At 33.5% G+C, this 24598-nt stretch overlaps 1 protein-coding gene across 1 annotated transcript; it reads left to right on the top strand.

The window, feature by feature from the left end:
- Positions 1-356: 356 nt before the first annotated feature.
- On the top strand, positions 357-1459 carry LOC113749100 (21 kDa seed protein-like). The gene is made up of 2 exons (XM_027292755.1): positions 357-1064; positions 1105-1459. Exon 1 carries the CDS (start codon positions 382-384, stop codon positions 1036-1038), a length of 657 nt encoding a protein of 218 aa, XP_027148556.1. The 5' UTR covers positions 357-381; the 3' UTR covers positions 1039-1064; positions 1105-1459.
- The last annotated feature ends 23139 nt before the right edge of the window (positions 1460-24598 follow it).

Here is a 24598-nt window from a genome sequence, read left to right on the forward strand (position 1 = left end):
GCAAATATATAAATCTAATTAAATTTAAAAATGATCTTACATCTCCTAAAATTTTTTTTCACTGGCAGGTGAGGATTTAACCTCCTATCTACGGCCCAAAGGGTGACTAAAGTTGTGGATGGTAAGTATGATATGAACTATATCATATCATAATGCAGCTGGTCCACTTGTTTCGATTCCACTGAAAATCTACCACCTGACCCTATATCATAATGCAGCTGGCCCTCTTGCAATTAGATAACATTTGAAAATGAGCACGTGCTCATAAACTTATCATCACCTCTGAATTCATTTAGCTTATATAAGGCGAGTAACATAGCTCGACATCAGCACAATTGCACTCGATACTTCCTAGACTTCATACACACGTTGCAGCTCACAATGAAGACATTACTTCTCTTTCTTTCATTTCTTCTCTTCAACTCTTTCCTTTCTTTCGCTGCTGAAGAGCCCAATCCAGTGCTCGACATCAACGGGGAGGAAATCCGTCCTGGTGTCGAGTACCACGTCGTGTCCCTCATCTGGGGTGCCGGTGGCGGCGGTGTAACTTACGGCAAGGGCCCAGGCAATGAAATTTGCCCTCTGGCAGTTGTTCAGGCGCCGTCAGATCTCAATCGAGGCCATCCAGTAACTTTTACACCGGTGAACCCGGAAGAAGGCGTGGTTCGTGTTTCCACTGATTTAAACATCAAGTTCTCTGAACCACCAATTATTAATTTTTGTCGTGGATCAAATGTGTGGAAGGTTCATTTCAACGAGGCACTCGAACAACACTTTGTACTGACTGACGGAGTTGAAGGGAACTCGGGATGTGAGACCGAGGCCAATTGGTTTAAGATTGAAGCCATCGGTGGTCTAGGTTACAAGCTTGGTTACTGTCCCGCAGTTTGTGACTCCAGTTCTGAAGCGATTTGCAAAGATGTTGGCATCTATTATGATGACGATGGAACCAGGCGTCTGGCTTTAAGTGATCAGCCTTTCCTGGTGGTGTTCATTAAGAAAAATGTAGATATTCTCAAGTCCGTTACCTCTGCTTAATTTCAGTTTTAAGTAAGCACAATAAGGTTGATCAAAAAAAAAAAAGAAAAAAGTAAGCACAATAAGGAGCCATGTATGCTCTATCTCTCCAGTGAATAATGTATGACTCTGTAATCTTGACAGCTTGTACTGCTTTCCATATGAAAAATTATGGAACTTATCATAAGACCTGGATTTGTTACAACACTACAAAAGACTTCTTACGGGTAGGTCGCTGTATAGAAAAAGTGGGTGGTACTTCATAGTTTGACATAAAAAAAAAGAAAGAAAGAAAGCATCTTGTTCATTTGAAATAGAACAACTTTCAAATGATCTTGATTGCTTTGTCCTTGATTGCCTTCATCTGTATTCAGGCTCTTTCACTAGATTAGACAAGCTCTAGTCAGGGAATACAATAGGTCTATCCTGACATGGAAGAAAGGTAAAGATAATTGTCATCATCGACAAACTTTTTTTTATATTTTCCATCCACATTTTTATGGGGTTCACTTACTTCCAATTAAGTTTTTTTTTCCTGGGCCTTCATTACTGGCATGAAGAGGTTAATCTTTCCCCCACTAATTTATAAAATTTAAAGGGATAATATCAGAAACCTCGATGAGGTTTCTCTTAATATCACCTAGAAATTTTTTATATGGTGTAAATTCTTAATATCCCCTAAGGTTTCTCTTAATATCAGAACTATTTATTTTTGTTGTATTGAAAAATTTACGCCTTGAAAAAGTCACACTTATGAAGAGATTATTTTAGTTTATAATATAGCTTAAACTACATCATGTATTAAAATATATTTCCTAAAAAATTTCTTGACTTCCTAAAATATAACTGTCCACGAAATTTTTCAAAGTGTCAATTACTTACCAAAATCCTTCCAAGTGGTTAACTTTGATTAGATTTAATTTATCCACGTTCTTTGCTGTTCCACAATTACCTTCATATAGAGAAAAATGGACCATTATTAGATATCAATTTATTTTTTTTAATCTACATATTTTGGTTTAAAATTCTATCTTATTTTTTGATTAAATAGTTATTAAGAGTAAGAGTAATGTTATCAATTTGTGACCTTTGATAGGAATATTTAGTTTTGTCAAACTAGCTAAGTGAAATTTTATATACCTCAAGGGAGGTTTCTAAAATTATCCCAAAATATTATATATGTACAACGTAACTTCTGGTATCTATCATTCTGAAAGGGATGCAACCAAGTGGATGATTATCACCTTTGTGCTCGTGCATGAATCCAGAGTAGATGCAGTCACACGAGTTGGTTCACCGTGGATGGACCATTATCTCCAAGAAGGTGATGTGTTCGTATTAACTATCATGCGAAAACTGAAATGATAGATAAATTGCAAGTGTCACGGTAAGTGTTACTGTAAGCGACCCGTGGACTCACAGAACATGCCCTCACTTTTAGTTTTTTTTTTTTGGTAATTAAAGGTATAACATAGAATAAAATAACAGTCAGTTTACAGCAATTGTCCTGAAGAAACTAAATCCCTTTAACTCCTCAATAACAATTAACAACAGGGGATAGTTGGGCCCCGGGGGGGGTACGGAACTTGCCCCCACCTTTTAGTGTTTTTTTTTTTGGATAATAAAAGGCATAACATAGAATAAAATAGCAATCAGTTTACAGCAATTATCTCGGAGAAACTAATTCCCCTTAACTCCTTAATAACAACAGGTGATATTTGTTGGGTTTTGGGGGGGGGGGGGGATGGAAGATGGTGGGCAATGAACAAAAATACAAAAGCCTGACTTGAAATGGTGGTTAGAGCAGATCTCACCCAAAATTTATAAAAAAGAAAAGGGGATAATTTTAGAACAAAAGGTTTCTGATAGTTTCATTGTCCTCCCCTGAAATTTTAAAAATAATAAAGAAACCACAGTCATGTAAAAGGTAATAAGAAAAGGGAACAAAAAAAGAGAGGTAGAAAGAGAATATGAACCGGTGGTAAAAGTTAGAAGGGAGGGGAAAAAAATTAAAATGTCTGAACCGGTGCATGAGAGAGCAGAAAAGTAAATAAAGAAAATAAATAACAGGGTAATAAGACAATATTCTCAAATAATTTAACAATTATAGAATGACAGAGTGAAGTGAACTCGAAGACAACATACTTACCAGCAAACCAGCAATAACAGCAGCAGTGCAAGTTAAAATCAACCCAGTAAATTAGGAAGAAGGAAGGTTCAAAATAGTAAAAGCAAGTAAAGAACAGTGCTTATGAGCAATAGAATAGAAGAAAGAATTTAGTAAATGCACAATTACTGCTAATCATGATGATAATCAGTAAAAATTCCGGTGGGAAAAACCAGATGAACTCTGCAACCATTGTACAAATGCAGAACACAGAACCGCCTCAATCAACGAAACCAAAAACAGGTGACTCTTGATAAGAGAACAGAGTGACCTTAAGGAAAGTAAAAAAATAAAAATAAAACATTTGTAAGGCCTGTTGAGTGGAAGTGTAAATTCATACACAAGGGATGGGTAAGATAGTGAAAGAACAGAAATAAGAAGGCAAGAATGTACCCCGGCCCCATCCCCAGTCCTGCCACCCGCTTTAAAAAAATAAATATAATATATAAAATTTAATTAATTACAAACTTATGATAATGGTATTATTAATTATATGTATTATATAATATATATTAGTATATGTAATATAATTAATATTATCAATTATACTAATAATTATATATATATGTACTAATAAAAATTATTAATTAGTTATACTAAATTTACTAATACATTTATACTAAATCTCTAATCACACTTAATACAATAACATTTTTCTCAAAAAAAAGCACAAGCATAATAATGAATTAGTGATTGTATTTGTGCCAAAAATGAAAACTTGACTGTTTTAGTTGTATTTATTTCACCATGTTGGATTGTATTCAAATAACTTTTATTTGATTGTTTTTATAAATTTCAATTGTGAAATTACAATAAATAATAATTTGATGATGTATTGATATTTTAGTATTCGATTATTTACTAACATTTAACTATAATAAAATTATATAATAAATTTTTATTAGTTACACGGGAGACCTACAAAAAAATGTAGGGCGGAGCGCGGGAGGGGGGGTGTGGGGAATGTAGGAAGCGCCCCAACCCGCCACTGTTGCCATCCTTAAATGTAACATATTGGTCCCTAGACACAGCATGCTTATATTTAGTTGTGTACCAGTCCCTGCAAATTTATTTGAAAGCCCCTTATCCTGTATTGGATTTTTTCTTCTGTGGGCCAGGACATTTTTAGGCGCCCTGTCTGTTGAAACACGCTCTTTCCCTTCCCACACTTCTGATTTGACATTTATTACGTGTTGGATTATCGTCCACTTATCTAACTGTCTCCCCGATCGGTAGATCATACACCGACAGTACCCCATTTACGATCCCAGAATTATTATGTATATACGACAAACTCGTGATTGATTACAATTACAACGTCAATCCAAAGTAGACAGAAGCACCCAAGTTGGCTCACTCAGGATGATCATGTGTTCTAATTTGTGAGGACGTGAAGATTGCATTGATAGATAAAAGACCATCCGATTGATTTGTCGGATTTCGGTAGGTATCTGTCGTCTATCTCTATATGATAATGGCTATGATGATGGCAGTTGGCTCTCTTGCAATTAAATATGTTTGTACAGGAAATTATTTATTTATATCATTATAATATATTTATTTACATCATTATTATAATTTTTAATTATTTTTTTATTTTTTTAATTATTTTTTTATCTTACATACATCACATCATCAAAAATACTACAGTAAAAATATTTCAAATAATTTACAATCCAAACACACTTGAAACAAAGCATTTTGTAGCACATGCTCATAAAATGTTTAACTAGCTTGCAAGGCTCATAAATGTACATCTAAAGCCCTCATGGGGGAAAATTTTTCACTTTTAGTGTTTTTTTCGGAAAAGGAAAATAAAAACGTTTTATTGTTCAAAAGAATTTTTTTAATCAGAATTAATTTCTCTAAATTTCACTATAGCTTTAAAAGAAAATTTAGAAATGAACAATTAATTATCATATTTTCAAAATAATAAATTTACTATCAATGATGATTTAATAGTCTAATTGAAAAAAGTTAATAGTCTAATTGAAATTTTTGTGGGCTGATTTGGCTAATGCCTGGTGTTTTAATGAAATAAGGAAAATTTGGTAATCTTGTAGTAAGTATACTAGTAGGGGTGCAGAGAATTCGAGTAGCTTGAATCGAGCTCGCGAGTAGCTTGATTAGCTACTCGACTCGATCTCGAGCAAATTCGAGTTCGAGTCAATCTCGATCTACTTGCTACAGTAAACGAGCCGATCTCAAGTATTTAGTAGTAAGAAATTCGAGCTCGTCGAGTAGCTCGAGCTCGGTAGCACATATATATTGTATTTTAGTTTATATATCAATTTACTCTTTTAGGTTTGTTAGCTAGAATATTTACGGTCTTAAGCAGTTCCCTGCCAATTAGTAAACAAGGGTGAATAAGTAATTTTGGCTCGAGAATTCTGATGAAATGAGGAAAACTAAAAACGAAAAATGAAAAAGCTTCCGTCGAATTCATCCTTCACAGTTCTTTCTTCTTCTTCGTTCGGCCGTTCCTTCCTCTTCAGCCTTGACTCTCAAATCTCAATCTCTTATTCTTTGGCTCATCTCCTCAACTGTCACAACTCACAACTCACAAGGCAGTCGATCACCTAAAGCTTTAAACACTAAGCAATTTAGCTCAACATGGAGTAGGTAACAGCGTGAGCACTGAGCAGCCGACCTTTGAGTGGGGGTTTCAAATCAAATCAAAACCCATCAATTTCAACAGCTGCATTTGACAAATTAAGGTACTTATTGTGCATTTGTGTAGTAAATATGTGCATTATGAGGTTAAATTTTATAAATGTAATATTAATTTTTAATCTCCAAACCCTAACCAAAAAAATTGGGGGCTGCAGCCTGCGATTCAATATATTCAATTTCCGTATCCCATTCCTTCTCCATTGCTGTACTGGAATTTTTGAGGAAATGGAGGGCAGCTCGATTCCTTCAACAAGTGATTCGGTGGTTGGCGCGACAGCTCTAAGAATTGGTAAGTTTCTTGACGTTGGCTCTAACATGTTTATGGGTTTTTCTTTGATGTGAAAATGCACTGATTTCAGAAATTTGCTTTAAGTTGGATTATTAAGTGTTAATTAGCTAGTATATTAATGAGATTAATGAGAATATTCAGTTATGTTCTCTGGAGAATAATTTTGATGCTAGCTTATGCAGTTTTATTTAACACAACAAATTATTCTAGGAATCAGAAAATTTAAAGACAATCTTCAATACTGTTGGTAGTTCTTTTTTGTCACCCTTTTTCTTTCTTGTTTGCCACGAAGGTTGTTCATTTGAAATATGCCTAAAAGTGCTGTACAAGGACTGATAATATAGCCATTTTGACAGAGTATAATGCGAATGTTAAATCCAATTTCCAGCAATATGCAACTAATTTTTGTTGCCTTTCCCAAAGAGCTTGGTTCTTCAAGTTCTGTTTTTGAAGTAACTTCACATGTATTTTGGGTGCATTGACCATTACAATTCATACTTAAGGTGTACATTAAAAACTGAATGATGAAATTGGGAAGCATAATTACCTCTATATGTCATTTTTCTCAAGTATTGATGAATTTAGATATGCATACTCAATTTTTTCAGGCTCAGCAGTCTTTCTTTATTCAAACTGTTCTGAGTCTCTAGGTTAGTTTTAAAAAAAAAATAAAAATTGGCAGCTCTCAGTCAAATTTAACATTTGAGTTCTTTCAATCTGACTTCTTTTTTATTTGTAGAATTATGGGTAATGTGCTTTTAGAATTCAATCTATTCCGCTTTTGAGTGTTAACACTCACATCAAATTAAATTTTATTTTCTGTTGTGAGTAATTGCTTTGAGACTGATACAGATTTGATTGATGTTCTCTTTCCCTTTATTATGAATTGTTTTATACTTCATACTTTCATAGCATTGAAATATTATATAAGATCTGAATTTGCTATGAACTTTAGCCCTGATATGAATGTTTTTTGGAAGCTGTTTTCCAGATTTGGGTGCTTGTGTGTCATTTTCTATTTTTTCTAATGTCTGTCTGATAAGCTCCGTGTGTTTTCTGGAAAAATTGCCACTGGCATGAAGATTCCCCTAGGCATGTTGATTTCTCATCTGAGGTGACTGCTGCCCTTCGTATTACTGATGGTACATTTGGTGGTGGTTGATTGTATTGAGGATGTGTGTGTCTGTGTGTTTTCTTTACTTTTGGCTGTGTGTTTTCTGGAAAAAGTGCCACTGGCATGAAGGTTAGAATCATGGGTCCCAACTATGTTCCGGGAGAGAAAAAGGACTTGTATGTTATAATGTTAAGACTTAAGAATGTCTAAAGAATAGTTATTTGGATGGGTAAGAAGCAGGAAATAGTTGAGGATGTGCCATGGGGTAACACAGTTGCTATGGTTGGTTTGGATCAATTCATCACAGTTGCTATGGTTGCTGTCTCCCCTGTCGTGCGTGTTGCTGGGCAGAGTGCAGTGGAAGGTTGCATCTGATTCCCCAAGCTTGTTGAAGGTTTGAAACCTCTGCCGAAGGTTGTCTGTACTCTGTATGCAATGGCATGCTTCTAAGTTTTGTCCATGTGGCTCCAAGACTTTAATTAGCTTCTAAGCTTTGTTTCTTTGAATTGCAATTAATCTTGTTCAATTGATATTAATGTACTTTCATTCGAATGATTAGTGCAACTTAGTGTATTGTTTAGTACAAATTAGTAGTGTTGCATTTAAGATACAAAGACTAGATTCTTTAGATTTGCGTAGGAACCAGAATCAATTCGAGCTCATTCGAGCTCGAGTACTCGACTTGATATCGAGCTCGAATGACATGTCGAGCTCGATCAAGTCGAGTTCGAGTCTGCATATGCTTTTATCGAGTCGATCTCGATCTTTGCTTCTCGAGCTCGCTCGAGCTCTACTGATCTGGGTCGAGCTCGAGCTCGAGTACGCCACTACTCGAGCTCGACTCGGCTCGATTTCACCCCTAAAGTATAGTATATATTTGATTGAATGAATACTTACCGATTCCCCATTGATTGTGTGTGTTTAGATTGCTATTTTTTTTTCAAATAATATCTCTGTTGCATCCACTTTAAGACAGATTGACGAGCCACGTGAATAAATAAACAACGCAAAAATTTGAGTAGACCCAGTGTAAAGGCCCACCAATGGACCAATTGATCTCATTGAAGACAAAGATGGAAAAGCCACGTGAATTGATCTATTTTAAGACAAAGATTGATAAGCCACGTGAATTGATCAACAACGTAAAAACTTGAGTAGGTCATCCCAAGCCTTCTAAGGCTTGTTGATGCGGGAGGTCAAGGGTTTGAACCATACCTTTCACAAAAATTATCATAATATGTGAGGGTTTTCATTGACCATTTTCGATAGAGTTTCTACTCATATAAAAAAAAAAATAGACCTGGTCTACAAGTTCACGAATAGACCAAGTGATCTACATTAAGCCACAATTCTATATATATATATATAATTATATATATATATATATACTAGTAAGTCTTTGCTATGCTGCGCACAATCAGTGCCCAATTTAAAGTGTTTAAGAGTAGGAAATTTTCAAAAAGTATCCCTAAGTTAAGTGTCATTTTTAAATCTATACATATTGTGTGTATATTGAGTACTGTGAAGAATTCTTATACTTCTTCTTGCTATTTAAAATTTTTTGCTTTATTTTATAGGTAATTGAAGTGGATATCATAGATAAAATTTAGTAGAAATTTTATTAAATTTAGATTTGTTGATTAATTGTTTGCTTCTAATTTGTATGCTATAATTTTGCCTTTTCATTTTCAAAATGTGGAGGCTGTGGAACATGGAATTTTTTGGGGTTTTTGAAACTCTAATTATGTTTTAATCAAATTGTGCAGTCTTGAGATTTTAGAGTTGGCAGAGGAATGGAATGTAATTTGATAGTGAATTGCAATATTTATAAAATGAGTCTAGTTAATTGTGTGCATTAACAAATTATTATTATTTTTTTCAAGATTTTTTCAGGTTAATAACTTTTGTAATGTTTGTTTATCTAGTAATTGGAAAGTACATGATGTATTTATATGTATAATATGATCGGATAAATATAAGCAAAGAAATTGAAAAACAATGCGATTAACAATGCATTTGTAATATAGTTTTTAAGTTTAGTTCAATAGATATTTACATGATTTTTGTATTTAAAAGTTAAATAGTTAAAGGAATTGGAAATCAATGCAAAGAACTTGTGCGGGAATTCTTTTCCTTCATAAAGGCACATCTATATATAGAATGAATTTACAGCTTGTGAACACATTTGGTTTCCAATCCAAAAGAGACTACTTTCAAGTACATTATGTGATAAGTTATACATAAACGGCAAACCAGATTATATTTCAGCTACTGTAGGACTTGTTCAAATAGCTAGCAACTACTAATAGTTTACTGATCAAGCTTATAAATAGGAAGCAAACTTAAGCGGTATTCTATCAAACATTAGGCAAGTTAGTTATAGGCATTGTGATTAACCTGAAGGTATGTAATCAGCAAAGCAACAGTCATCGACAACCATGTTAATACTGCAAAATGAAAACATAAAACATGTAAAAGAAAGGGTTAAAAACAAAAAAGCCCCCTGTGATAAACCTAATACACAGAAAAGCCCCCCATGGTTTCAAAATATACAACACGACCCCTCATGCTTTGAACTAAATTGTAAAGGTGACGGAATCCGTTAAACTTAACGGAAATGACATATTGGAACCTAAAAAAAATTTTTTATACCTAATTTTTATCAAATATACCTATTCTACCCCTTAACTCTCAATTCTCTCTACTTAGAAAATAAAATAAATGATTTTTTGAGCTGTTTTTTTGTTGAATTATATCAGGGTATTTTGGTCATTTTGACCATTTCCGTTAAGTTTAACGGATTCCGTCACCTTTACAATTTAGTTCAAAGCATGAGGGGTCGTGTTGTATATTTTGAAACCATGGGGGGCTTTTCTGTGTATTAGGTTTATCACATGGGGCTTTTTTGTTTTTTACCCTAAAAGAAACTATATGTTAGTATAGTAACTTATAAATGGGGATACGTATGCTGAAGAAAAATTTGAGAAGAACCGTATTACCAAATGGCAAGAAATCGAGAAACTGAAAAAGGCTTTCTCTATGTTTTGTGAGAGCACGAACAACAAGATGCAGAGTAACACTTGCAAGTCTACCTAGCAGGGTGTACTATATAATTGAAAATTTGTTTGTTCATAATAATTTTGTCTAAAAAGCTAGTCAATGATATCTAAACTAACCCAGTACTTTGTGTTTCAATCTAATAGTTATGAAACAATGAAGTACAATTGATAATTCATCACATGGTTGAGATTGTTGTCAAGGACAACCTAACATTAACGGAAAAAACAACTATCAAATCTGATTAGGTAATTGGGAAAAAGTAGAGAAGTTGAAAAAGGATTACATTATTGACTCATAGGAAAATAAGAGGGAAATAAGGAGAACCAGACATAAAAGCAACGGTTGACTGCTTTAAAAATTGAGCAAAAGAAATGTAAGCTTTATTGCATAATCTAATGATCCAATGACAAGGCAAAAAGGCCAAAAAAAAAAAAAAAAAAAAAAAAATCTAACGGCTAGCACTTAAATAACAAAAAAAAGTAGCTAAATAAAATAGAATAAAAGCATATATTTTTTGTCATTCAGAAATTAATGCATTCATTTGCTCAACAAAATTTTTTTTTTGTCAAAATAAAAGACAAATGTTCACATATCAATAAATTAAAATAAAATTGATTCGAAGGTGTATATTCTATTAGTTGGCTATTTCAGTTTTGCATTTATAACAAATTACCAATTTCTTTTTTTATCACTTTTCCCACTTTGAAGATATCATTTTCTTTTCTTCCGAGTTTCAAAAATAGCCAAGGTTTGATTAAGAAAGTTTAAATATTTTTTAGCATGTAGATTAAAATAATAAAATTCTTGCTATGAGATTTGGATATTTCTTTTAATTTTTGAAAATGTGACAATTTTTCTATCATTTTTTGACGGCTTCTAAAATAGCAAAAGTTATATTAACAACGTAGCAAAAAAATATAAACTTTCAAAAAGACGAATAGAATTCTATGATTTTTAATAAATTCAAGTTAATTTGTGAAATATAACTTTAAATGATATTTCGAATCGTAATAAATATAAATTCAAATAATGATAATGATAATAATATTATAATTGGATTACATCTGTCTAAGACCTAGAACTTGAAATCAATTTTAAATATTTCTTTATGTTTTTTGAAAATACGATGATTTGAAAAATACTCTCTCAAATTGACATCATAATAAATATAAACTAAAATAATGATAATAATAATAATAATAATAATAATAATTTGTAATTGAATTACATCTATCAAAGGCTTACAAATTGAAAAGTCCAATAAAAATAATTGGACCTCATGCTTGAATGCCAAGGCCAGACCAAATTTGGTCACTGTGCAATGCAGTCCAATCTATCTACCATTGCCTATGAAAAGAAAAGGAAAGAATGAAAGCTCAAAAATTCACCAAGAGTGCCATGTGCCAGTGAGACAGCATGCTACAGGAACTGGAAACCTTTGGTTATCTTATAGTAAGATTTCTCTATCATTAAAGCTAACTGTGATTAAAAATATCCCATCTCCCAAAGTATTGAAGTTTCAACCTAACACCTTCATTGCCTTCCAGAATGAAGTCTCACTCGCTTCCAATTTTGACCAAAGCAAAATGACAAGTTTTAGCCTCCAAGGCGAGTTTTGATGAAAGCCTTTTTTTTTCATTTTTTTTCCCTTTTGAAGTCTTGAAAGCATTTTTTTCCATAAGATTTTTTCCTCGTTTGAAAACTTCAAAGCATTTTCTCCTCTTTAATGGCTTGGTCAGCATTAGCATTCAGGGAGTTAACGTGTGTTACCAAACTCCAAAACAATCCATTTCAACTTCACTAGACTAGCACGTATGAAAATTACCGTGTAAAAATGACAACTTTTACCAAGATCAGCTCCAAAAAAAAAAACTATTTGCCGAGTAAGGTCCAATTACAAAATCAATTAAAGGTAGTAAATTGGAAATAAATACAAATTTTGCCCAAACTAAATAATTTACCCAAAAACAAAAAAAAAAAACTAGTATACAATTTGATGTAAAAAAAGAACACAGAGCATGGGTTGTTGGAGTAAGCATTGCGAAAGCGAGACAAACAGGGCATAAAACAACACTGTAGAAATCGAAGAAGAAAGGAGAGAAGTTGTTTTGCCATAAATGAAAAATGGATATGGTGAAAGCAATGGATAAGGTTGTGTTTGGCAGGTGACTGTTTTGTCAGCTAAGGGAAGAAGAGAGATAGAGGAAGCAATAAAAGTACACAAATGGAGTTCACGTTGATAGGAACTGAACCCATGATTGATGAAGAAGTTGGATTTGAATTTTGAGATCCCGCCATGGAATTAAATAGTAGAAGTGGAACTTTAACTATAAAAATTTGGACAATTATGGAAAAGTAAAAGAATGTTTTTAACTTTGGTTGGACTTTGGAATGAAGGTAGATGCTGATAGAACTAAGGTAACATTTGGTTCGCTTCTTTGAATTGGATTCAGATTTGGAATCGTTCATCTTGTGTTTGGAATGAAATCAGTCATTCCAATACATATGTTTGGTTTAGTATCAGGAATGTATATCATTATTATAATTTATCTTTGGTTTATTGGCTCTTTCAAAATGGGATATAAGAAATTTTCACTAATTAAATGTATTAGTATAAATGTTTTAGTAAATTTGTTCATCTCAGTTCGTATCTTTTGATGATTACAGAACAAATGGATGTTACTAATATTTCCTAAATAGATGTTTTCAGATTTGGAGCAAAACAGGCTAACATATGCTGAAGCATGAGTCAGACGCACAAAAAGTCTGCATCGGCCGTCCGATAACCTTTGAGTAACTTCGGATGCATAAAGAACTCACTCTCGGACGTCCGAAGATAATAAGCCGAGTTCTCTAAACTCACTGACTTCGTTCGGACGTACAACACCTGAGTACCGGACGTCCGACAAACGTTGTGACACTTCGGACGCAAAGCATTGAAGCACCAGACGTCCTAAACATTTCAAGAAAACTTCTTGAACTCACTGCCTGCAATCGGACGCGAAAAACCAGCCTATCGGACGTCCGACACCACCAACGGCTAGTTGACTCTTCAGCTGCCTTCTATCTGTTAACAACATTAATTGAAGCACTTTTTGATCTCTTATAAATAGAGCAAAGTCAACCACCTCAAAAACACTTTGCACATTGAGACTACATCAAATCTTGAGTGATTCAAGTGCGAGAATACTCTAAAAAGAAGATTTGTACTCTTAGTTGTGTAATTTTCGATAAGTTTTTCAAGTGTGTTACAATTTCTTCAATAATGTAGCTTTGTGAGAGTTATCTAAGTGATAGTAAAACTTTCTTGCTTGACCAAGTGCTGCTTGGGGCGAGGAGAAAGTGATCCCTTCTTTGTATATAAGAAATTGGTTGTAAGTTGATCAACTTGAAGAAACTTGCTATATAAAGTGAAATTCAAACTCAAGTGGAGTTTAAAACTTGGTTTGCTATTCTATCCTTTTTACTTACTGTCTTGCAATATAAATTGTCTATCTCTTCTACTCCCAAGCAGTTGTGCTTATTCATCAATTGCTCCATTGAGTGGTTCTTTATAAAAAGAGGGCAAGTTCTCAAAAAGTAACTCATATCTTGGTTAGTTTTTAAACCACCTAATTCACCCCCCTCTTAGGTTTTTTTTATCCTTACAATTGATATCAGAACTTGGTCTCCTAGAGATTAAACTCAATCGATTTTGGAGTAAAAATGACAACCAACAATGCCATGTTCTTTGAGGGACAATTAGTCACTAGACCTCCAATGGTCAATGGATCAAATTATGTGAGTTGGAAGGAGAGGATGATTATTTTCTTACAATCTATTGGTATTGAGTTGTGGTTTATTGTCAATGAAGGTCCATATGATGCCTCTATTATTGATGAAGATACTAATAGGCCGAGACCAAAAACAAGAAGTGAGCTGACTGTTGAAGATAGAATTCATCTCACTCTAAATGTCAAGGCGATGAATGTACTATACAGTGCTTTAGATTCAAATGAATCTATTAGAGTCAAGGGCTGCAAATCTGCAAAAGAGATTTGGGATAAATTTAGAGAAATCCATGAAGGAAGTGAGAATGTGAGAGAACAAAAGAAATCCATTCTGGTCACTAAGTATGAATCTTTTAAGATGGAACCTCATGAAAATATTGACAAGATGTATAGTAGGTTCAATGATCTTATTAAGGATTTAGAAGTGCTTGAGAAGGATTACTCGCTAAGTGAGAAAAATAGAAAATTTCCGAATGCCTTATCAAAGGATTGGGAGAGTAAAGTGACTGCCATTGAGAAAGCCAAAGATCTAAATACCTTACCTATTGAATCTCTTATTAATTCACTGACTTCTTATGAGTTAAAACTCAAGTCCAAGGTGCAGGAAGAAAAGACACAAAGGTGAGAAAGAATATTGCTCTGAAGGTTTCACAAGATGAAGATGATACAGCCTCTGTGGAAGGAGATAACATGGAAGGTGATGACAGTGATATTGCACTCATCACACGAAGTTTCAAAAGAATACTCAACAAGAAAAAATTCAGAAAAGGTGGACCTAGCAATTCTTTCCCGAATCAGTTCAACAACTTAAAAAATAAAGGGAAGCTAGAGTTCAACAAAAAATAAACTGATAAGTGCTTTGAATGCGGCTAATCTGGACACTATGCAAATAAGTGTCCAATGAAGAAAAAGAAGGAGAGCAAAGTTGAACGAAAATCAAAGTTCAACAAATTTTCAGATCACCTGGAATGACTGCAATTCAGAAGGTGAAGTCGAACAAGAAGAGGAATCTGTCCAAGTGGCTTTCATAGCCATTAGTGATGAAGAGGTAATCACGTGTAACTCTCAAACTGATAGTGATAGTGAATCTGATGATGATGTTAATTTATTTTTGAAAAAAATGCACAACAGTTTGAAAAAATTCTATGTTAGAAACAAGAAACTAAAACAGAAAATTAACTTTCTGATACAAGACAATGCAAGCCTTTTTTGACAAAATAAATATCTGAGAAATGAAAATGAGAACCTGAAAAGAATTGAAAATGATTTGCATGCTGAACGTGATAGAAAACAAACTTCTGTAACATGCTCAAAAATGGACAAAGTAACTTGAAAAGAAAAATGGATGATTTTAGTCAGATGTTTCAACATAAGAAACAAAACTGTTTTCAAAGGAATGACGCAAAACCTCATTTTGGTACTCATCAGATAAGGCTGAATCACAATGCAAATGAGTTTGCTATTCATAGGAAAAGGCAAGTCAAATTTATTAAACCTGTTCATTTGAATAATTCTTTAACTGAGTGTAGCTTTTATTGTCAATTTGGCCACATAAAAAGCAATTGTTACGTTAAGAAAAATATGAGAATTGGCATAAGATGCATGTGGATGGTTAGACATAATGTTAACTCTCAAGGACCTAAAAAGTAAAGGGTACCAAATATTATCTTGTGGATCTCTTTGTAGGTGAACCTGGTGAACATTGTTAAGGAATTAAAGTGGTTCATAGATAGTGGATGCTCAAAACATATGACTGTTGATACATCACAGTTCATCAAGTTCAAGCCAAAAGCAAACGGAAAGGTAAATTTTGGAGATGACAACAAAGCCAAAACTGTTAGAATTGGTGATGTTGGTAAGAATGGTCAAACCTTTATTCATAATATTCTTTTAGTTTACAATTTGAGCTACAACTTGTTAAGTGTTAGTCAATTGTGTGATAGGAATCTATTTGTGTTATTTAAAAAGCATGAATGCCTTGTTCTTGACTCAAAATTCAACACTGTTTTCAAAGAAAAAAGAGTAAATGACATTTATGTAGTTATTCTTGAAAAAGTTGATTTCTCAATCCTTAGTTGTCTCAAAACAGCAAATGAGAACCCTTGGCTGTGGCATAGAAGGCTCTGTCATTTCAATATGGACTTGCTAAAAGAAATTTTCAAAAAGAAACTTGTTAGAGGGCTTCCAAAAATCAAATTTGAAAAAGATCGAATCTGTGATGCTTGTCAATTTGGAAAACAAGTCAAGATATCTTTTAAACCCAAGAAATGTGTTTCTACTACAAAGTCTCTAGAACTTTTACATCTTGATTTATTTAGTCCTACTCAAACCACAAGCCTAGGTGGCAAAAGATTTTGTTTTGTTGTTGTTGATGATTATTCTAGATACACTTGGGTGATGTTTCTTGCACACAAAGATGATGCTTTCAAAAACTTTGTTTCACTATTTGCAAAAGTTCAGAATCTGATTGGTTTGAAAATCATCAAAATAAGGAGTGACAATGGCTCAGAATTTGGTTTCTGCGATTTTCCAGAATTTTGTGATAACAATGGTATTACACATGAATTTTTCATTGCAAGAGTCCTCCAACAAAATGGTGTTGTTGAAAGAAAAAATAGAACTCTTCAAGAGGCTGTTAGAACCATGCTTAGTGAATGTAATTTACCAAAGTATTTTTGGATTGAAACTATAAACACAGCCTACTATACCATGAACAGAGTACTTCTAAGACCAATTTTGAACAAAACTTTCTATGAGCTGATGTTTGATAAAAAACCTATTGTTGGATATTTTAAACTCTTTGGTTGCAAATGTTTTATTCTAAACATCAAGGAACATCTTGAAAAATTTGATAAAAAATCTGATGAGGGAATTTTCTTGGGATATTGTGAGAATAAGAGAGATTTTAGAGTCTATAATCGTAGGACTCTGGTTATAGAGGAAGCTATACACATTACTTTTAATGAATCTAATGGTGACATTTTCATGAGTTGTGGTGAAGATAATGATGCAGGTGTTCAAGAAGAACTAAAGAAGCTAACAATTAGTAACCAAGACACTGCTTCACCAGAAAATGATTCAAAGGAAGATGAAACTCAAGACAGTCCAGTTAGGAAAAATAACGACAGAGACACTACCACTCTTAATGATCTTCCAAGAGGCTGAAAATTTATCCAAAATCATCCTAACGAATTCATCATTGGTGATCTATCCGAAAAGATCAGAACACGTTTCTCCTCTAGACAACTAATAGATAATTTTGCATTGGTCTCACACTTTAAACCCAAAAATATTGTTGATGCATTGAAAGATGAGAACTGAATTTTAGTTATGGAAGAGAAGTTAAATCAATTTGAAAGAAACAAGATTTGGACATTAGTTGCTAGGCCACAAGATCATCCTATCATTGGCACCAAATGGATTTTTAGAAACAAAATGAATGACAAAGGTGAGGTAGTAAGAAATAAGGCCAGACTGGTAGTCAAGGGATACACTCAAGAAGAAGGAATAGATTTTGATGAATCATTTGCACCTGTAGTTAGGCTAGAATCAATTAGAATGTTTTTGGTCTTCGCATGTTTTAAGAACTTTAAATTATTTCAAATGGATGTTAACAGTGCTTTCTTAAATGGATTTATAGATCAAGTAATTTATGTTGATCAACCACCTGATTTTAAAAATGAAATTTATCTAAATCATATTTTTAAACTCTCAAAAGCCTTGTATGGATTAAAACAAGTTCCAAGAGTATGGTATGAACGGTTGAGTGATTTTTTGATTGAAAATGATTTTAAAAGAGACATTGTGGATACTACTCTTTTCACTAAACAAAGTTCACGTGATCTTTTAATTGTGCAAATACATATGGATAATATTATATTTGGTGCTACTAATGAGAGATTGTGCAAGGATTTCTCCAATATCATGCAAAAAGAGTTTGAAATGAGCATGATGGGAGAATTAAATTTCTTCCTTGGACTCCAAATGGTTCAAACCCGAGATGGAACATTCATCAATCAAACCAAATACACCAAGGAGTTGCTAAAAAGATTTGGAATGGAGGATTCAAAGCAAATTGGAACACCTATGTGCACATCTACCAAGTTTGACAAGGATGAAAAAGGTACAAAAGTTGATGAAAAGAAGTATAGAGGTATGATTGGTAGTTTGCTTTACTTAACTGCTAGTAGACCTGATATTATATTTGCTGTGTGCCTATATGCTCATTTTCAGTTTTGTCCAAAGGAATCATATTTGAATGCGGTAAAAAGAATCCTTAGATATCTAAAAGGGACCTTGAGTTTTGGCTTTTGGTATCCTAAGTGTTATGAACTTCCTCTGTGTGAATTCTCTGATGCTGATTTTGGTGGCTGTAGGGTAGATAGAAAAGTATAACAGGTATATGTAACTTTCTTGAAAATTGTTTAGTGTCTTGGTTTAGCAAAAAAAAAATGCTATTTCATTGTCTGCAACTGAAGCTGAATATGTTGCTGCTGGTGCTTGTTGTGCTCAATTGTTGTGGAGAAAAAACACATTGAATGATTTTGGTTTAGTGTATAATTGTGTGCCTATGTATTGTAATAACACTAGTGCCATCAATTTGACAAAAAATCCCATTCAACATTCTAGAACTAAGCACATAGGCATCAAGCATCATTTCATTCGCAATCTTGTCCACAAAAGTAAAATTTGTGTTCAATATGTTTGTTCTAAAAATTAAATTACTGATATCCTCGCAAAAGACCTTTCACTAGATCAATTTGTGTATCTGAGAACAAAACTGGGCGTTTCACAAAAAATATTCTAAGATTTTTTTTTTCTGGTCATTCTTTATCGGACGTCCAATGGGTTAGAACGGACGTCCGACAGTGTTCTTTATCTCTTTTCCAGAAAAGTTTTGGTTCGGACGGTTATGTCGGACGCTTCACTTCTTTCGGCCGTCCGACACTCAAAAATTGCGTCTTATAAAGAAATTCTCTGCGTCATTCAGTTCATTCTTACCCTTTTATCTCGGACGCAACTCTTCACATTCTCTCAAAGTTTAAAATTCAAATTCGTCTCTCCCTGGAACAAGTATCAAGAAATCACTCTGACCGTCACTTCTCACACCTATTACGGGTTTATTGCACTTCGTAAATTCCCCCAACCGCCAACTACACTATAAACCCAATTATTATCCGAAACCCTAATCACAAAAACTCACTCTCTGTGGACTATTTGTGCATCCATTGTAGTTCATACTGAACTTTTCACCGTTTGATACTCATTTGCATCACATCACATCACGCAACACAAACCACACTACACTTCAATCATGATGAGGATTAGAAGGGGATCCGTGAGTGCCGAACGCATTTTCAGGCTGCGTGACGAAGAGGATGAAAATGTTCAAGTTGTTGAACCCTTCATCAAATTACCCAAGAGGAAAATCGGAAACCGAAGTGGAAAAATGAAATAATCTGCAAGAAAAAAAATAGAATGTGCAAACTAGAGAGCCATCTGCTGAACCATCTGATGAGCAGATGGAGGAACAACAATCTGAAGGGTATCCAGTGAGTGACAATGAAGAGGAACCAGTGCAACCCACCAATGCAGATGTAACAGTAACCAAATCACCCAGGAAAGGAAAAAGGACTGCCAAAATGAAGAGCATTACTCAACCAAAGGAAAAACAAACTGTTGATCCTTCTGGAGATCAGCATAGGGGTGCAAATGAATCGAGCCGCTCGCGAGCGGCTCGATTCAAGCTCGACTCGAGCTCAAAACGTTAAGCTCGTTAGCTCGCGAGCCGGCTCGCGAGTTCGAGTATATATATATTTTTTTATTTTTATTTTTAATAGTAAAATTACATAAATATCCTTAATATTTTATTATTTATTAAGAAAAAATATTATTTTATTTATTTTTTTTAAAAATAAAATAATTATTTGTATTTTAAAAAAACTAATTATTTTTTATTTTTTTCGAGACTCGAGCTCGAGCTTGAAAAATTCCAGCTCGTTCGAGTTCGAGTCGATTTCGGTTCGATGAAATTAAGTCACGACTCGACTCGATAAGTCAAAATTCGATTCGGTCGACTCGTTTTGCAGCCTTAATCAGCAAAATGCAGAAAAACTGTTGGGAACAGCAACTGAGGAAATTTCTACCAGGAGAATCACGAAGAACAAGGTCTGGTGTCCAAAGTGCTGCGCAAAACTGCTCAGCGCGCACAGTGAAAAAAGAAAGCGTCCTGAGCAACCTGAGACCCACACTGCTACTGAACCACTCCTCTACCCAAGTTCATCGACGATGAAGCCAGAGAAAGGTTTGAATGGATCTCGCAGAAGGGTTTCATCACCCAGAGGACCATTATCCCCTACGAATTCCGTAAACTTGATCTTGAACCTGTTCTCAACCTGTTTGAATTCCAAAAATAGACCCATCTTTTAACCATTCCAAACACATTCTATCCTGACATGCTCCATCAGTTTTTTGCTAATTTTAGGAAAGGCAAATTGCATACTGATCTCATTTCTCATATCAACTCTGTTAATATTGAACTGAATCCTGACATTGTTAACTCTGTTTTGGAAACCAAAATTGAAAGTGATTTTAAAGGCAAAATTGTAAATTTCTTTTGTTACGAAGAATTTTCCTCTGCATACTATCACTTTCATGTTGCAAAATTGATGACCTATTTTCAGTCTCACTTTAATACTCCTGCTGAGGCAAGATTGGAAGATCTTAGTTCTCAAAACCTGATCATTTTTACCATCATTTCAAATCTGTTGGTGCCCACTGATGGTCACAGAATTGATGCAAACAAAATGAAACTTTATCTGTTCTACTGTTTTCTTGAAAAAATTTGAATTGATTTTGGTTTTGTCATGTGTAAATTTTTGCTAAAAATCAGCACTGACAGCCGTAAGAAACTGTTCTATGAAAAATTTCTGACTCATATTTTTAATCATTTTGAAATTCCTTTCACTGGTAAATCTCCAAAAGAGAGTGCATCAACTGTGTTTTCAAAAACTTACTTTGAAAGGAAAAATTTGAAATTTTTTTAGGGTCATTGGTACTACAAAGAAACTGTCTTTGAGTCTAGGAGGAAAAATCTTCATGAAATCCCTGTCACCCCTAGGACTTCTCGTGACCAGTCAATGTATGTGACACCTTTCACCAATCATCCCAGAAAATCGGCCTCTAAATTTCCTTCATCCAACCTTGAGGTCATCACTCTGCTTGAGAATCTCAAACAACATATCCTGCTTCTTAAAGATGGCTTGATGATGACCATGATTTCTGATCAACAAGCCACCTTCGTTGCCAAAAGGAATCTGCTCGTATCTCCCATTCCTCCAGAAAATGAAAATGCACACCGAAAGGAACCTAGAACTGAGCCAACCATTGAGGCTATCCCAGAATACCGTGCCTCCAGTTCTCAACCACAGGACAAGGGAAAAACTCCGGCAACTGAAGAAGAAACTGAAGAGGAGGATGATGATGATGAGGATGAGAACACTGAGGAAGAAGACCCTGCTCAGTTTTGTCTGGTTAGAAGAAGGCCTGGATCCTCCAAAATCACATTTTAGGCACCCCTAGGCACATGCACCTCATGATAGTTCATAATAGACTCTTGGCATCCCTTACGTTTCAAACTTTATGTGTTTTGTATTAAAACTTCTACTTTCCCTTTCACTGCTGGTCTGTAAGAATATTTGGATATTTTTTGTGTTTTGAACTCGTGGTTTGTTATTCCTATGATTTTTGGATGAATGTTTGGCACTTAATATCTGATATTGTTTGTTGCTGGACGATATTGTTGGTATATGGCCACGGTTGATTTAATGATGACAAAAAGGGGGAGAAATGGTTTGGTTAGATATGAATTCCCTATGTGAGGGGGAGTCATCTATGAATTCTCTATGTGAGGTCTCTATGTGAAGGGGAGTCATTTTTTTTTCTGAATAAACATGGGTGAACATTATTCTGAATGGAAGTTGTACTTAAATTTTGAACTTAAGTAAAGAGGGGATATGCATTAAGTAAGGGGGAGCTGTACTTAAATTTTTTGCTCCATCCATTATTTTGTCATCATCAAAAAGGGGGAGATTGTTCATCTCAGTCCGTATCTTTTGATGATTACAAAACAAATGGATGTAACTAATATTTCCTAAATAGATGTTTTCAGATTTGGAGTAAACCAGGCTAACATATGCTGAAGCATGAGTCGGACGCACAAAAAGTCTGCATCGGCCATCCGATAACTTTCGAGTAACTTCGGACGTATAAGAAACTCACTCTCGGACGTCCCGAAGATAATAAGCCGAGTTCTCTAAACTCACTGATTTCGTTCGGACGTACGATACCTGAGTACCGGACGTCCGACAAACGTTGCGACACTTCGGACGCAAAGCATTGAAGCACCGGACATCCTAAACATTTCAAGAAAACATTTTGAACTCACTGCCTGCGATCGGACGCGAAAAACCAGCCTATCAGATGTCCGACACCACCAACGGCTAGTTGACTCTTCAGCTGCCTTCTATCCGTTGACAGCATTAATTGAAGCACTTTTTGGTCTCTTATAAATAGAGCAAAGTCAACCACCTCAAAAACACTTTGCACATTGAGACTACATCAGATCTTGAGTGATTCAAGTGTGAGAATACTCCAAAAAGAAGATTTGTACTTTTAGTTGTGTAATTTTCGATAAGTTTTTCAAGTGTGTTTCAATTTCTTCAATAGTGTAGATTTGTGAGGGTTATCCGAGTGATAGTAAAAATTTCTTGCTTGACTAAGTGCTGCTTGGGGCGATGAGGAAGTGATCCTTCCTTTGTATACAAGAAATTGGTTGTAAGTTGATCAACTTGAAGAAGCTTGCTATATAAAGTGAAATTCAAACTCAAGTGGAGTTTGAAATTTGATTTGCTATTCTATCTTTTTTTACTTACTGTCTTGCAATATAAATTGTCTATCTCTTCTACTTCCAAGTACTTGTGCTTATTCATCAATTGCTCCATTGAGTGGTCCTTTATAAAAGGAGGGCAAGTTCTCAAAAAGTGACTCATATCTTGGCTAGTTTTTAAACTGCCTAACTCACCCCCCTCTTAGGTTGTCTTCGATCCTTACAAAATTTACTATAACTAATTAATAATTTCTATTAGTAAACATGTATAATTAATAGTATAATTGATAAGATCAATTATATTACATATACTAATATACATTATATAATACATATAACTAATAATATCACTATTATATGTTTGTGACTAATTAAATTAAATATTATATATAATTAAATATAAATATACCAATATTATTATATAAATATATAAAATTATAATTATATAATATATATAAATATTAATTATACTAACATATTATATAATTAAAATGTATATTATATATTAAATATAATTATAATGTATTATTATATACACATATACTATAATTATAATAATTATTATCTATTACTATATTTATAATAAATATAAATATAATTATATAATATATTATTATTATATACACATATATATTATAATTATATACAAATTATATACACATATAATATATATTTATAAATAATATAAATATATTATTATATAATATTATAAATATATAAATATATAATTATAATATATAATTATATAATTATATATTTATATATTTATATAATATATTATATATTTGTATATAATAATATATTATAATTATATTAATAATATATATGTGTGTATAATAATTATAAATATATTATATATTTAGAATAATATTATAATAAAATATAATATTATAATTAACTATTATAATTATACTATATATTATATAAAATTATATATATGTATATAATTATATATTAATTTTTTTAACGGGTGGAGGGACGAGTCCCATTTCTAAACGGGGAAAAATATTCCCTCCTACCCCATTAACCCCCCCGCTAGGTGGGTGCCCCAATTGCCATCCCTAGTTTTCGATAAATTAGATAGAAATCAGATTTGAGTTTTGTCCAAAACCCACCAGGTTATTAAGGATTAGGGAATTCCAAATTTTTAGATATGATTTCAAAATTCCAATTCTGATAGTATTAATCCAAACAACAATTTGGTGTTTATTCCGATTCTCCATTCTAAAACCCTTTTGTCAAACACTACCTAAATAGTAGAAATCAAGATGTGGTTTAAAATAGACCATAGGGTTTATATGTAGGATTGTAGATCAGATTTACCCAAGTTTTTTACCAACAAATAAAGGAGTACAACTGAAAAGTAACACAAATTTTGGTACGGATAGAAAAGAAAAGTATAATACTTTCAATGGAACAAAGAGTACATCTTATGGATGCTTATACCTTAACTCATTTCAAAAATAAAAATTAAAGCAAAGAGATGCTCTACCTTGAGTCAGGTTTATTTGGATAGTAGATTATTTATCAAATTTTATTTGATCGCATTATCATCACGTGTTTCAATATTATTTTTATCTAAAATACATCACATAAAAAAAGTGATATAGTATTTTTTTAA

Source organism: Coffea eugenioides, chromosome 10 (assembly GCF_003713205.1).
Source record: "Coffea eugenioides isolate CCC68of chromosome 10, Ceug_1.0, whole genome shotgun sequence".
Classification (NCBI taxonomy): Eukaryota; Viridiplantae; Streptophyta; class Magnoliopsida; order Gentianales; family Rubiaceae; genus Coffea; species Coffea eugenioides.

Excerpts from the sequence above, each read along its gene's own strand:
- LOC113749100 (XM_027292755.1), top strand. The coding sequence starts at position 382 with ATGAAGACATTACTTCTCTTTCTTTCATTTCTTCTCTTCAACTCTTTC.